This window comes from Hyla sarda, chromosome 3, assembly GCF_029499605.1.
Source record: "Hyla sarda isolate aHylSar1 chromosome 3, aHylSar1.hap1, whole genome shotgun sequence".
In the NCBI taxonomy this organism is placed as follows: Eukaryota; Metazoa; Chordata; class Amphibia; order Anura; family Hylidae; genus Hyla; species Hyla sarda.
The window spans coordinates 25,884,653-25,899,121 of NC_079191.1; the positions used below are offsets into that span (position 1 = coordinate 25,884,653).

The 14,469-nt window shown below is 41.9% G+C and overlaps 1 protein-coding gene across 10 annotated transcripts in view; it reads left to right on the forward strand.

Annotated features, from left to right (window-relative positions):
- Nucleotides 1–14,469, forward strand: part of SUPT3H (SPT3 homolog, SAGA and STAGA complex component) — a 565,704-nt gene that overhangs the window by 175,508 nt on the left and 375,727 nt on the right. The window contains exon 2 of one of the 10 annotated variants that reach the window (XM_056563933.1): nt 3,886–3,973. The exons of the other annotated variants lie outside the window; for them this stretch is intronic. Within the exon in view, the coding sequence (XP_056419908.1) occupies nt 3,972–3,973 (2 nt within the window). The 5' untranslated portion in view covers nt 3,886–3,971. The remainder of the gene's footprint in view (nt 1–3,885; nt 3,974–14,469) is intronic. 10 annotated transcript variants of the gene reach the window in all.

The window sequence follows — 14,469 nt, forward strand, 5'->3', positions numbered from 1 at the left end:
AAGAAAATACGTTTTCAATATTTTTTATATTTTAAAATATTTTTTTTACATTTTTTTTTTTTACTTTCCAGGATAATCTAAATCCCCCAAATAAAAAAAAATAAAAAATAAATGTATTTGTGTTTATATGTAAGTCTGTCAATTTTTAGCTGCTGAATTTCTTTTACTCGTAATTTTATAGTTTTAAGCCTTCCTGAAAGCTATCGGTCAGGAAATGGCACACATTCAAATTTACGTTCCCTTACATTGTTGTTCAATTTCCCTTAATATGCATATATACATTGCCACAATCTGTGTGTGGTCAGGCTACGTTAAATTGTTATAAGAAGTACAACTTTTTATTTTTATTTTATACATCTTAACTGTACTTGGGTGGTCATGGAACATTTTGATACTGTAGCTTTAAGCTATGCTTTTTTTATTTTTAGATATATATATATATATATATATATATATATATATATATATATATATATATATAATATAGCTTTATTGGTCAATCTTTCCCAGTTTAAAAAAAATAAATAAAAAATAAATAAATAAAAAAAATATCCTTTTAATGATTTCAATTAAATGTAAATAGTCAGAAAACCTTTAATCACATACAATTAAGATATCCGACGTACATTTTATTATACATCTGGAAAATAATGTAAAGTGGATGTGTTTCCAATGGAAAACTGTGTCCTGCCTAACATGCCGCTCTTTTTTTCCTTTTTTTCTACATCATTTGTGGTTACTATTATGTTATTATTGTTCTGTCACCTCTTTGGGACAAGATTTTCCTTGAAATGTATTTTAGAAATTCATTCTTTTGGTTGTGAAAAGATAAAAAAAAAACATTGCATTTCGTAATTGCTGTTATAATTATTTAATTAGTTTTGTAAATGTGTATTAAAAACAATTGTACTATCATTAACTTGTTTTATTACCCCATTCGTATGATCATTAATAGTTGCCGAGCCAAGCTTTTGTGGGATGATATTAATGATTCGGGGGGTGGGGTACATAAATGTAAATTTGATGTCATTTTACCACATAAAAGCTAGGAAAGCTTAAGTTTTCGTATGAAAGATGTTCTTGGACCACATTCACTAAATTATGACAGTAGTAAACTCATTCGGCAGAGAATTGGACAAATGCTTCCAGTTTACCATCAAGCCTATCGGTATTGAAGGTATTCCCTCTTTACGCACACCCTATGTCCTCCTAGGCATTAAACCAGTCAGTAACATTTGGTTTCTCCATTTGAAAATGACATGGACATAGCTTTATCCAAAGGATAGGGGATAAGATGTCTCACCGGGGGGGGGTCCCGCCGCTGGGGACCCCCGCAATCTTGTATTCGCCACTCACCTGTTTGAGCTGCACGCTGCGGTGCCAGCTCACTAACAGCCAGGTGGTGACCACGGGGCCGGAGTATCGTGATGTCACGACTCCGCCCCCGTGTGACGTCACCCCCCCGCCCCCGCTATGCAAGTCTATGGGAGGGGGCGTGGCGGCCGCCACGCCCCCTCCCATAGACTTGCATAGCGGGGGCGGCGTCATGACGTCACGATACTCCGGCCCCATGGTCACCACCCGGCTGTTTGTGAGCTGGCACCGCAGCGTGCAGCTCAAACAGGTGGGTGGTGAATACAAGATTGCGAGGCTCCCTAGCGCCGGGACCCCCGCGGTGAGACATCTTATCCTTTGGATAAGGGATGAGATGTCTCAGGGCCAGAGTACCCCTTTAAGTACTTAAGTAGCTGGTGGGCTTAAATTCATGGGGTGATAGTAATGATAAATAACTATATTATTGTATAAATGTTACGTTGCTCTAACTTTTACCATATGACAGCTTGGAAAACTGAATTGGAAATTGTCACTATGTTGTAGGACACTAAACCACCAGCAGCTAATGTTTCAGTAAATTATTCAGCTCCTTTGGCCATGTGCACATGGAAGGAAAGTAATCCTGGCTCCCCCGAAACGCGTAGTCCTATTCTGCATTGGTTTTATTGTTATACAATAAACCTCCCACCTTTTTAAAACTACTCTTCTCCGGATTTGATTCATTACACCTATCCACGGAACCAGCAGCACCACATAGAGGTTCTTTTGCTCGACCACTACTTACTATTTCCCCATAGGGACTGTTCATTGAAATAGTTTCTTGTGACTCTCCTTGTAAGTTCATTTTTTTTAAATAAAGAATTTCTCACCATAAACGCCATAGAATTTTTTTTTTTTTTTTTTTTACATGTAGGTAGCACCAAAGCTGAGAAACCCCTGTAAATGGGGTTGAGCTACCAGGGCATATGGCTTCCTCCGCTCTATGAATTAGCACATTATGCCACTGCCAAGAGCAGCTCCTAGTCTGGTGGACTTGATGTGCCCATATATTACATATTTAACCATTTATTTGACTACTACATTAACCTACATTGTCTGCTGTGGGGGAAATGAGTGGCCACACACAGATTTCCTTAGGGATAACAGCTGAATGCTGGAGCTTAGAGAAGCCAAACCCCGGTTAGCCGGGAGAGTTGGATTCCAAGAAGGGGTTTACTAGCCTACTTCATTGGCTGAATCCTCATAATTTTTTTAAATATTAACCATTATTTTATGAAAACATATATAAATTAATAATAAAATATGCTTAAAATCCTATATCTATGTCTTAGCAAATTCTTCGTAACATGATATTTACTGTAGAGTTACTACTACTCGGTGGGGCTGCTTACGATCTGTCACTTTATGCCATTCCCAGGTTTATGTGTTTGGAACAGAAGCAATTTTTGACCATTCCAGCAGCGTGCGGTTACTGTGACGTCATTTTACTGGCAACATTTATTTCTCATCTCATTGTGGCCTTTGTCTCCGATGCATAAGAAAACAAGCTATTTTCTCCTGAGGATGCTTTATTGGCAAAAATAAAGGAAGACCGGCCCTTCGAGATACATTAAAATATATTATTGTTAGACACTAGAGAAGGACGTTCAGTTTTTGAAAACATGGGGGGGAAAAAAAAACACATTTGCCGGATCTCTTAACTCAGACTGTTGCTGTGCCCATCTTAAAGTGACATTACACTTTTAATAGCTGTCGGCCAACTCGCATGACTAGAGGCCGGTATTACTAGCATGGCCTAAAGAAAAATAAGAAATGTGACGCAATTGTACAAATAAAATGATGTTCTATAGGAGGTCTCAGTAGTTGCACCCCTACTGATATAGCTTTTATCAACTCTCCAGTAAATAGGTGATAAATACTTCTGGTTGGTTCAATCTTTCTTTCTTATTTTTCCTGGTAGATGTCTTTTAAAGGGGTACTCCACTGCCCCAGCATTCAGAACATTTTGTTAGACTTGTCCGTCAGACTTGAATTGAGGGGGTGTGGTGCCATGTCACAACCCCCGCAGCCTGCACCCAGCTTTCGGAACAAAATGTTCCGAACGCTGGGACAGTTGAGTATCCCTTTAACCCTTTAATGACCAGGAAATTGTTCATTTTTGTGTTTTCTCTTATTTTCCTCCTTGCCTGCTAAGAGCCGTAACTTACATTTTTTTTCAATCTGAGACATATGAGGGATTGTTTGTGTAACCATTGGTTCTTACTAATGAGATCTTTCATTTTACCATAAAATATAGTTGGGGGGGATGGTTGGGTGATTAAAAGTGAAATGCAATTCTGCAACACTTTGAGTGGTTTTGTCTTTTCGTGCCTGTCACTGTGCGGTTAAACTGACATATTTCCGCCATTCTTTTTGTATTCGTTTTTTCTTCAAGTAAGCACGATTACAGCAATTGTTTTTCTTCTGTATTGCTCAACACGTAAAGAGTAAAGTCTGGCAATGCCGCCACATAAACACTGATGTTCTTTCGTTTAATCCGGTCTTTATCAGGTAGAAGCTACTCATGGAAGTATCTATCTTTTCTATGTTTGATAGTCAAGATAAAAGGAAAAGTAACACTCTCCAATCATCTAACAATGTAAGTATTTAATACTAAACCTAATGAGTTACAAGGATTGGTGAGTTACACTTTTTCTTCTATCCTAACTATTTTTTGTATGTGTTACTACATTAAACTCTTAAGGACGCAGGGCGTACCTGTACGCCCTGCGCCTGGTCCCGGTGTTTAAAACGGGGTCAGGCCGTGACCACGCATCACACCGGGTCGGTCCCGGGACCCTGGGTGCCATTGCACCCTAGCACTACACAGACTACAGGACGCTATGAATTAATTGTTTTGTGGACCTGAGGAAGGCAACTGCTAGTGCCGAAACGCGTTGTCCTTCTTCTTGAATTCCAATAAACTGTCCTGTGCTACCGTGGCATCCTTAATTCTTTCCCTAACAACAGTAGCGCTCGTTCCAAACCCCCTTTTTTTCTTGTTTGATTTTCCTCCTGCTTCTATACATCCAAGTGACTGTAATATAGTTAACTGCAAGATAGCTGTCAGGGGTCAGAAGTTTATTGTCCTCTGAAGTCCACGTGACCATAACGGTGCAGGCGAGAATACACCAGAAGCAATTTGTTGAATTAACACACACAAGGCATTGAATGTGAGCATTAAAGCTCTACACTTCTCTCTGTTATATTGACATTGGAGGGGGGAGGAATTTGTGGTGACTGCATCTGTGGGCACTTGCTGCCCTTACTAACACTGTTCACTTCAAACGGATCTGTCTAAGTCCTGTTACTTGAGCTGCTTTATAGGCTAGTCCCAGATTAACAGTTTTACCTCAAGTATTTTGCACACCTCTCATGCAGTAGGAAGGTTAAAATCACAAAACACCAGTTTCCATCTCTTAGAGGAGGAAAGTGAAAAAACGTTTAAATAATTTATGTTCGATACGTGAAAGAATTGCAGAAAATTTATGGCGGGGAACATGGACTATCCTCAGAATAATTGCTCAGTAAAAGTCAATAATTTTGGAAAAACTATTTTAAAAATACTGTTGATTAAAATGGTCAATTGGTCTTAAGTTTGGCTCTTTTTTAGATTACAGCTTTCTATAAAGGAATGAAAATATACTTGTCCTTACATTCAGAGGCAAAAAAAACTCTTCCTGATTCTTAAAGGGGTACTTTACCCCTAGACATCTTATCCCCTATCTAAAGGATAGGGGATAAGATGTCTGATCACGGGGTCCTGCTGCTGGGGACCCCCGCAATATGGCATGCGGCACCACCTGTTTCTGCTCCGGAAGCGCTGGAGGTTCTTGGTCCCGACCACGGAAACGGAAGTTCGTTACGTCACGACTCCACCCCCTGTGACGTCACGCCCCGTCCCCTCAATGCAAGTCTATGGGCCGTCACGCCTCCTCCTATAGACTTGCATTGAGGAGACAGGGAGTGACGTCACACGGGGGCGGAGTCATGACATCACGAACTTGTGTTCCCGTGGTCGGGACCCAGACCCTCCAGCGCTTCTGGAGCAGAAACAGGTGGGTGCCGCATGCTATATTGCGGGGGTCCCCAGCGGCGGGACACCCGAGATCAGACTATCCTTTGGGATAAGATGTCTAGGGGGGGGGGGAGTACCCCTTTAAATTATTCACTTAGCTGCATGCTTATAAGCATAGTTAAAGATGTGTACACACCGCTCCATACATACCACATGTTAGCCATTAATTTGTGTCCCTACCATGTTTCTATGTCCACTCATGATGCCAGCAATCTTTATGAAACCGTGTTTAAAAACATCCTGTGCTGTAAACAAATTCCTACCAAGTAGTACCCTAAACGCCGCACAGCCCAGGGTACTGCTTACTGCAATATGGTATTAAATAGACAAGTATTCATACAACGGTGATGGTGCTGAAGTGAGGGGGTGTTGGGGATTTTCATAGAAAGCTCCTTAACCTGGAGTAATATTTGGATATCCTGAGTGCTGCAGTTGACTATAGCAACCAATCAGATTGTGTCTTTTCATTTTCAAAGGCCTTTTTAACCTGTTAAGGACCAAGGGCATACCTGTACGCCCTGAATCCTTAAAGGAGTATTCCAGCGCAAAATAATTCATCCCCTCTCCAAAGGATAGGGGATAAGTTATAGATCGCGGGGGGTCCGAGCGCTGGGGACCCCTGGATCTCTTGGACGGGGCCGCAGCAGTCTGCAGGAAGTGAAGTTTCGTCCCCAGCAGAAAGCCGCGGCAGACACGCCCCCCTCAATGTATCTCTGGGGTACATGGAGGGGGTGTGTCAGCCACCGCATCATGCCTTTCATGCCCCTTTCCAGCATACTGCTGTGGCCCTGTCCAGGAAATCCCTGGGGCCTCAGCGCTCGGACCCCCCGCGATCTATAACTTATGCCCTATTCTTTGGATTGGCGATAAGTTATATTGCACTACAGATCTCCTTTAAGTGACTTTGAAGCTGCGCTCGCTTCAGAACAGTGAGTGTCGGCTACTATGAGTAGCCAGACACTCATTGCTAATGGCATTAAGCCTTTAGATGTTGTGATCAATGCCTATCACGGTGTTGAAAGTGAAAGATCCTCGGTAACTCTGAGAGGCATATGTAACCCCTGCGACGTGATTGTGGGCGTTCCGTGAGCAAAAAATGGCAGAGGAGGGTCCCTTTACCTGCCTCCTGCAGCTGATCACTGATGTAGACTGGCTTAGCCAGGCTAGATCAGTGGATAGCCGATCACACTGTAAAATGCTATGCCATAGGGAAAAAAAATTTAAGAAAAAAGAGAAAAAATAACCTATTTGATATCGCCGCATGTCCATACTATTACAATAATAATGTTTATGATCCAGCACGGTAAACGGCGCAAACGTAAAAAAAATATCAAACCCCAAAAATACAGATTTTTTTAATCACATCATATATCAGAAAAAAATATAAAAGGTAATCAAAAAGTCCCATCAAAGCAAAAATGGTACCGATAAAAACTTTGGATCACTGCACACAAAATGAGCCCTCATACATCCCCGTATATGGAAAAATAAAAAAGTTATAGGGGTCAGAAAAGGACAATTTTATGCAAATGAATTTTGTTTAAAAAAAGTTAGCATTTTTTTTTTAAAGTAGTACAATAATAGAAAAACTATATAAATTAGGTATCATTTTAATCACATTGACCTACAGAATATAGATAAGGTATAAATTTCTGCCCGCAAATATTGATTTTGTTGGCTTTATGGTACATCTTATGGAAAAATTTAAGATGTCACTACAAAGTACAATTGGTCACGCAAAAACAAGCCCTCATTTGGATCTGTAGGTGAACAAATAAGAGTTATGGATTTTTAAAGGAGAGGAGGAAAAAAACAAAAACTAAATTTTTTTTTATTGGCCTGGTCCTTAAAGAGGTACTCTGGTGGAAAACATTTTTATTTATTTTTTCAAATCAACTGGTGCCAGAAAGTTAAAAAGATTTATAAATTACTTCTATTAAAAGATCTTACTCCTTCCAGTACTTTTAAGCTGATGTATGCTCCAGAGGAAGATGTGTAGTTCTTTTCTGTCTGACCACAGTTCTCTCTGCTGACACCTCTGTCCATGTCAGGAACTGTCCAGAGCAGGAGAGGTTTGCTATGGGGATTTTCTTCTACTCTTGACAGTTCCTGATACTGACAGAGGTGTCAGCAGAGAGCCCTGTGGTCAAACAGAAAAGAACTAAACAACTTCCTCTGGAGTATACAACAGCTGATAAGTACTGGAAGGATTTTGATTTTTTTATAGAAGTAATTTACAAACCTGTTTGACTTTCTGGAGCCAGGTGATATGAGAAAAAAAAATAAACTTTTCCACTGAAGTACCCCTTTAACCCCTTAAGGACCAAGCGGTTTTCTGTTTTTACACTTTCATTTTTTCCTCCTTACCTTACATCAGTTATTTTACACAAACATTTACGGCGAAGCGGGAAAAAAAATCATTTTGCGACAAAATTGAAGAAAAAACACCATTTTGTAAATTTTGGGGCTTCTGTTTCTACGCTGTACATTTTTCGGTAAAAATGACACTTTATCTTTATTCTGTAGGTCCATACGAGTAAAATGATACCCTACTTATATAGGTTTGATTTTGTCGGACTTCTGGAAAAAATCATAACTACATGCACGAAAATTTATACATTTAAAATTGTCCTTTTCTGACACCTATAACTTTTTTATTTTTCCGCGTACAGGGTGAGTTAATGGCTAATTTTTTGCGCCGTGATCTGAAGTTTTAATTGGTACCATTTTTATTTTCATCGGACTTCTTGATCGCTTTTTATTCCTTTTTTTATGGTATGAAAAGTGACCAAAAATACGCTATTTTGGACTTTGGATTTTTTTTGCGTGTACGCCATTGACCGTGCGGTTTAATAAATGATATATTTTTATAGTTCGGACATTTACGCACGCGGCAATACCACATATGTGTATTTTTATTATGGTTACATATTTTTAATATGGAATTTGGGAAAAGGGGGGGTGATTTAAACTTTTAATAAGGAAGGGGTTAATGTGTGTGTTTTTAAACTTTTTTTAAACTTTTTTTTTTTACACTTTTAGTCCCCTTAGGGAATCATTAGATTCCTCATACAGATCATTGTGGTTTCATAAAACCACAATGATCTGTGTGCTCTGTGCTCGATTGATAAAGCCTGGCCCTGCCAGGCTGTATCATTCAGAGCCCCGGAGCCGCCGCAGCAGGAGAGGTAAGCCCTCAGGCTACCTCAGTAGTGGATCGCCCCCCCCCCCCCACCCCCCGCAATTGTGCTGCCGGGTGGGGGGCGATCCACCCCACTGGACCGCCAGGGACGGGATACAGGCACCTATAGATGCCGCTGTCAACTTTGACAGTGGCGATCTAAAGGGTTAATAGCCGGCAGCTGCGATCGCCGCATGTCGGCTATTAACGCCGGCCCCCAGCTACAAGAATCAGCTGGGGGCCGGCCGTTATGACGCGGGCTTGAGTCGAGAGCCTGTGTCATACCCGGTAACGGCCATTGGACGAGCATAGACGTCCATGGTCGTTATCAGGTTAAGGCCAAAATGGGCCATGTCCTTAAGGGGTTAAAAATGAAAAAAAAAACAATCTGATTGGTTGCTTTGGGCAACTGCACCGGTTCACAGGTTTTGATAAATCTCCCACATTGAGTTTTACAAACCCTTGTACCCTAGTGCCTTGGTAAGAGGGTGGGTTTTATATTTTATTATGTTTGTTATATGATTGTTATATTTGTGGACCCATACTGTGATCCGCTTAAGAGAATTTAACTGAGAATACTGGGGTTTAAATATTGTCTTTATTTATTTTCTTACAAATAGCCTAGGGTAATTGATAATTGTTCGGACGTATGTTTACCCTTTATATAGGAGCGTCGGATCAGTGTAAATTACTCCTACGTTTGTCTTGTGATATGATTGGTGACCTATTTTGTTTTGGCTGTTATGGCTAAGGGTTCGTCTGAAACCTGTAAGCAGTGGCATTGTGTCTCATTTATGTGAGCTCGAATATCAATTGTATTTAGTTAATGTTAACAAAAACATTGTATCCGTTGGATAGGGGATAAGATGTCTGATCGTGGGGGGGGGCCCTCTTCTGAGACCCCCCGCGATCTCCCTGCAGCACCCGCATTCTATGTGGGTGCTGAATCTCCAGTTTCGGAAACCTCTGGGTTTCTGGGACTAGGGACGTGACGTCACGCCACGCCCCCTCCATTCATGTCTATGGGAGGGGGCGTGACGACAGTCACGCCCCCTCCCATAGACATGAATTGAGGGGGTGTGGCGTGACGACACGTCCCCAGTCCCGGAAGCCCGGAGGTTTCCGAAACTGGAGACTAAGCACCCGCATTCTATGCAGGGAGATCGCGCGGGGGGTCTCAGCAACGGGCCCCCCCCCCACGATCAGACATCTCATCCCCTATCCTTTGAATAGGGGATACAATGTTTTTGCCCGGAATACCCCTTTAAAAGGTTTCAAAATGAGATTTTTGTGTGTTATTTGCTACCTACCATACAACCCAAAAAGCACAACATGCTGCAAATCTGATTTCTCTTCTTCCTCTTGTATTGAGGCGGATGAGAAATTTATAGGAGATAGACTTCTATCTTAATCTCTTTCTTCGATCAAAGTACTATGATCTGCCAAGGAAAGTGCAGAAGAAAAAAAAACTTCTAATGTACAAAAATGTCCACCTTCATTCAGTTTATCACAATAAATAATAAAATACCATACAAACAAGCAAGGGCGAGGAAAGGACTGTACCACCCCCAATACACGTTTGGCTCATGCTTGGGACTAGAAGTCATAGTCATAGTCATAGTCATAGTAAGTCATAGTTAGTATGGTTGAAAAAAGACATACGTCCATCAAGTCCAACCAGGGGATTGAAGGGAAGGATGTAAGGGGATAAGGGAAAGGGATGTAGTTTTATAATTCTGCATAAGCATTAATGTTATTTTGTTCCATGAATGTATCTAACCCTGTTTTAAAGCTGTTAATTGTTCCTGCTGTGACCAGTTCCTGAGGTAGACCGTTCCATAAATTCACAGTCCTCACGGTAAAGAAGGCGTGCCGCCCCTTGAGACTAAACTTTTTCTTCTCCAGACGGAGGGAGTGTCCCCTCGTCCTTTGGGGGGGTTTAACCTGGAACAGTTTTTCTCCATATTTTTTGTATGGGCCATTAATATACTTATATACATTTATCATATCCCCCCTTAAACGTCTCTTCTCAAGACTAAACAATTGTAACTCCTTTAATCGCTCCTCATAGCTAAGATGATCCATGCCCCATATTAGTTTAGTCGCGCGTCTCTGCACCCTTTCCAACTCCGCAGTGTCCCTTTTATGAACAGGCGACCAAAACTGAACAGCATATTCCAGGTAAGGCCGTACCAATGCTTTATAAAGGGGGAGTATTATGTCCCTGTCCCTTGAGTCCATGCCTCTTTTGATACATGACAATATCCTGCTTCGTGGCCGCCTCTCCTCCTCGGTGACTAGTTACCAGAATTTTTTAATATATTTTTTTATATAGCATGACAGAAAACCTAAGAAAACTATTCCCAAACAATATTTACACAGCTATAAGATACTGGGAGCAGTTAGAGGGGCATTATGGACCTGTCCCATTCACTATAAAGGGATATTCCCATATCTGCTTTGTCGCCTTCCGACCCCATCCTGACCATTGGCAGCCCCAGGTGGTGGTCAGAAAGCCGAAGCGGGTGAGTTATGCATCTCGCGACCATGGTTACATATCTTCTTGGGGTATGCTGTTTGTCTGACCCGCTAAAGTCAATGCGTAACTGACCAGCTTTTTCTGTTTTCGACATCCTGACCACCTCCAGGTACTAGAAACAGCCAGGAGAGGGCCACTAAGCGGAAAAACAGAGATAGGAATATCCCTTTAAGTGTTAAAGGGGTATTCCAGGAAAAAAATATATAATAATTATATACACTGGCTCCAGAAAGTTAAACAGATTTGTAAATTACTTCTATTAAAAAATCTTAATCCTTTCAATAATTATCAGCTGCTGAAGTGGAGTTGTTGTTTTCTGTCTGGCAACAGTGCTCTCTGCTTGTCTCGGGAAATGCACAGAGTAGAAGAGGTTTGCTATGGGGATTTGCTTCTAAACTGGGCAGTTCCCGAGACACGTGTCGTCAGAGAGCACTTAGACAGAAAAGAGCAACTCAACTTCAGCAGCTCATAAGTACTGAAAGGATTAAGATTTTATAGTAGAAGTAATTTACAAACCTCTTTAACTTTCTGGAGCCAGTTGATATATATATGAAAAAAGTTTTTTTTACTGGATAACCCCTTTAAGTAAGCTTGTGAGTAGAGATGAGCGAACTTACAGTAAATTCGATTTGTCACGTACTTCTCGGCTCGGCGGTTGCTGACTTTTCATGCATAAATTAGTTCAGCTTTCCGGTGCTCCGGTGGGCTGGAAAAGGTGGATACAGTCCTAGGAAAGAGTCTCCTAGGACTGTATCCACCTTTTCCAGCCCACGGGAGCACCGGAAAGCTGAACTAATTTATGCCGGAAAAGTAATCAACTGCCGAGCCGAGAAGTTTGTGACGAATCGAATTTACTGTAAGTTCGCTCATCTCTACTTGTGAGGTTAGTTTTAACCTTTGCATGTTATTATCCTGCTGTTATATTGGTTGTTATCCTTGTTTAGATGGTAAAAAGGACAGGAACTTTATATATATATATATATATATATATATATATATATATATATATATATACATTTTTTTTTCTAGAAATACTGCTTTGCAAGATAGTAAGGCATCGCTACCTCTTTATTATTAGAACTTCAGGATTTGGGAGATTTTGTATTCTTGTCAAAGTCCTCATGTTTTATTCCATAGCAATTATGGTTTATGAGCATTGCTCACTGTTCTGGCCTTCGCCTTAATTTACTGTCAGACTCATTGGCTGCAGCAAATATTTAGGATTTAACCAGTTATTCGCCTGAACAAGCAAACTTTTTTTTTTAACAAGGCGAAAGTCTTCTATGCTTTTTAACTTATTTTTTATGTCCCTCGGCTAAATAGATTTTTCAGTCCTCTCGCTGTGATTTAAGCAAAACAATAAAGTAGTAAGTAGCGCCCCTTTATATATAGTACATAAGGCATTTTTTTAAACCGTGTTCCCAAGAACTTTGTAACCGCCTCTTCTGTTTATTTCTCTTGTCATTCTTTACATTCGCACACGTAACACACCCGCTTGCTTGTCCCTTGTCACCACTGTTGCAAAAACTAGTAAGCATAAGTGAAGTCCAGGATCTGTCTGTGCGCTGACCTACCTCCACCTACCTCCACCTACCTCCACCTACCTCAACCTTCTCAAGCCATGTAGTAAAAATGACCCCTTGGTTCAAAGTTTAAAGCACGATTGCTTTGTCACTGTGTTAGGCTTAACTTAAGCATATAGTAACCTACATATTCATAATTTAGTGTTTTGCAGAAGACATTATTATATTGGCCACTCTGCGGTGAACAGAGGATCACTATATTTGGACTTTGCTGTAAGTAGAGTGATTGGGCAGGTGTGCCCTCCAGCCTCAGCTCTTTTTTTTTGCAGCTTTATCTTTTTCTTCTGGTCTTTTAGGAATCAAAAACATTTTTTTTTCCATTGACAAAATGGAAAATATGTATATTTTTGTCCCTGCAGCTATTTCCTTTGTGTCTCTATGAGGAGTCCAAAAACAGGAAGGGAGGGTGGACAAGCAGGGCTCCGTACACTGAGGACAAGCAGGGCTCTGTACACTGAGGACAAGCGGGGCTCTGTACACTGAGGACAAACAGGGCTCCGTACACTGAGGACAAGCAGGGCTCTGTACACTGAGGACAAGCAGGGTTCCGTACACTGAGGACAAGCAGGGCTCCGTACACTGAGGACAAGCAGGGCTCCGTACACTGAGGACAAGCGGGGCTCTGTACACTGAGGACAAGCAGGGCTCTGTACACTGAGGACAAGCAGGGCTCTGTACACTGAGGACAAGCAGGGCTCTGTACACTGAGGACAAGCAGGGCTCCTTACACTGAGGACAAACAGGGCTCTGTACACTGAGGACAAGCAGGGCTCTGTACACTGAGGACAAGCAGGGCTCTGTACACTGAGGACAAGCAGGGCTCTGTGCGGTGAGGACAAGCAGGGCTCTGTACACTGATGACATGCAGGGCTCTGTTCACTGAGGACATGCAGGGCTCTGTACACTGAGGACAAGCAGGGCGCTCTACACTGAGGACAAGCAGGACTCTGTACACTGAGAACAAGCAGGGCTCTGTACACTGAGGACAAGCAGGGCTCTGTACACTGAGGACAAGCAGGGCTCTGTACACTGAGGACAAGCAGGGCTCTGTACACTGAGGACAAGCAGGGATCTGTGCAGTGAGGACAAGCAGGACTCTGCAGTGAGGACAAGCAGGGCTCTGTGCATTGAGGAAAAGCAGGGCTCTGTGCATTGAGGACAAGCAGGGCTCTGTACACTGAGGACAAGCATGGATCTGTGCAGTGAGGACAAGCAGGACTCTGCAGTGAGTACAAGCAGGGTTCTGTGCATTGAGGAAAAGCAGGGCTCTGTGCATTGAGGACAAGCAGGGCTCTGTACACTGAGGACAAGCGGGGCTCTGTGCGGTGAGGACAAGCAGGGCTCTGTACACTGAGGACAAGCAGGGCTCTGTGCGCTGAGGACAAGCAGGGCTCTGTGCGCTGAGGACAAGCAGGGTTCTGTGCGCTGAGGACAAGCAGGGCTCTGTACAATGAGGACAAGCAGGGCTCTGTACAATGAGGACAAGCAGGGCTCTGTACAATGAGGACAAGCAGGGCTCTGTGCAGTGAGGCTCTGTGACATGCTACGGGCTCACACATCAGGATTATTGACAAGCTAGGAGCCTACAGAGTCCTGTATTTGGACTTCTTACAGACAATAGGTGCAAGGGCAGCACTTTTTCACCCATAAATATACAAATTTCATAACCAATGTATATTACAAATATACATATAAATGTATTATCTACATTATA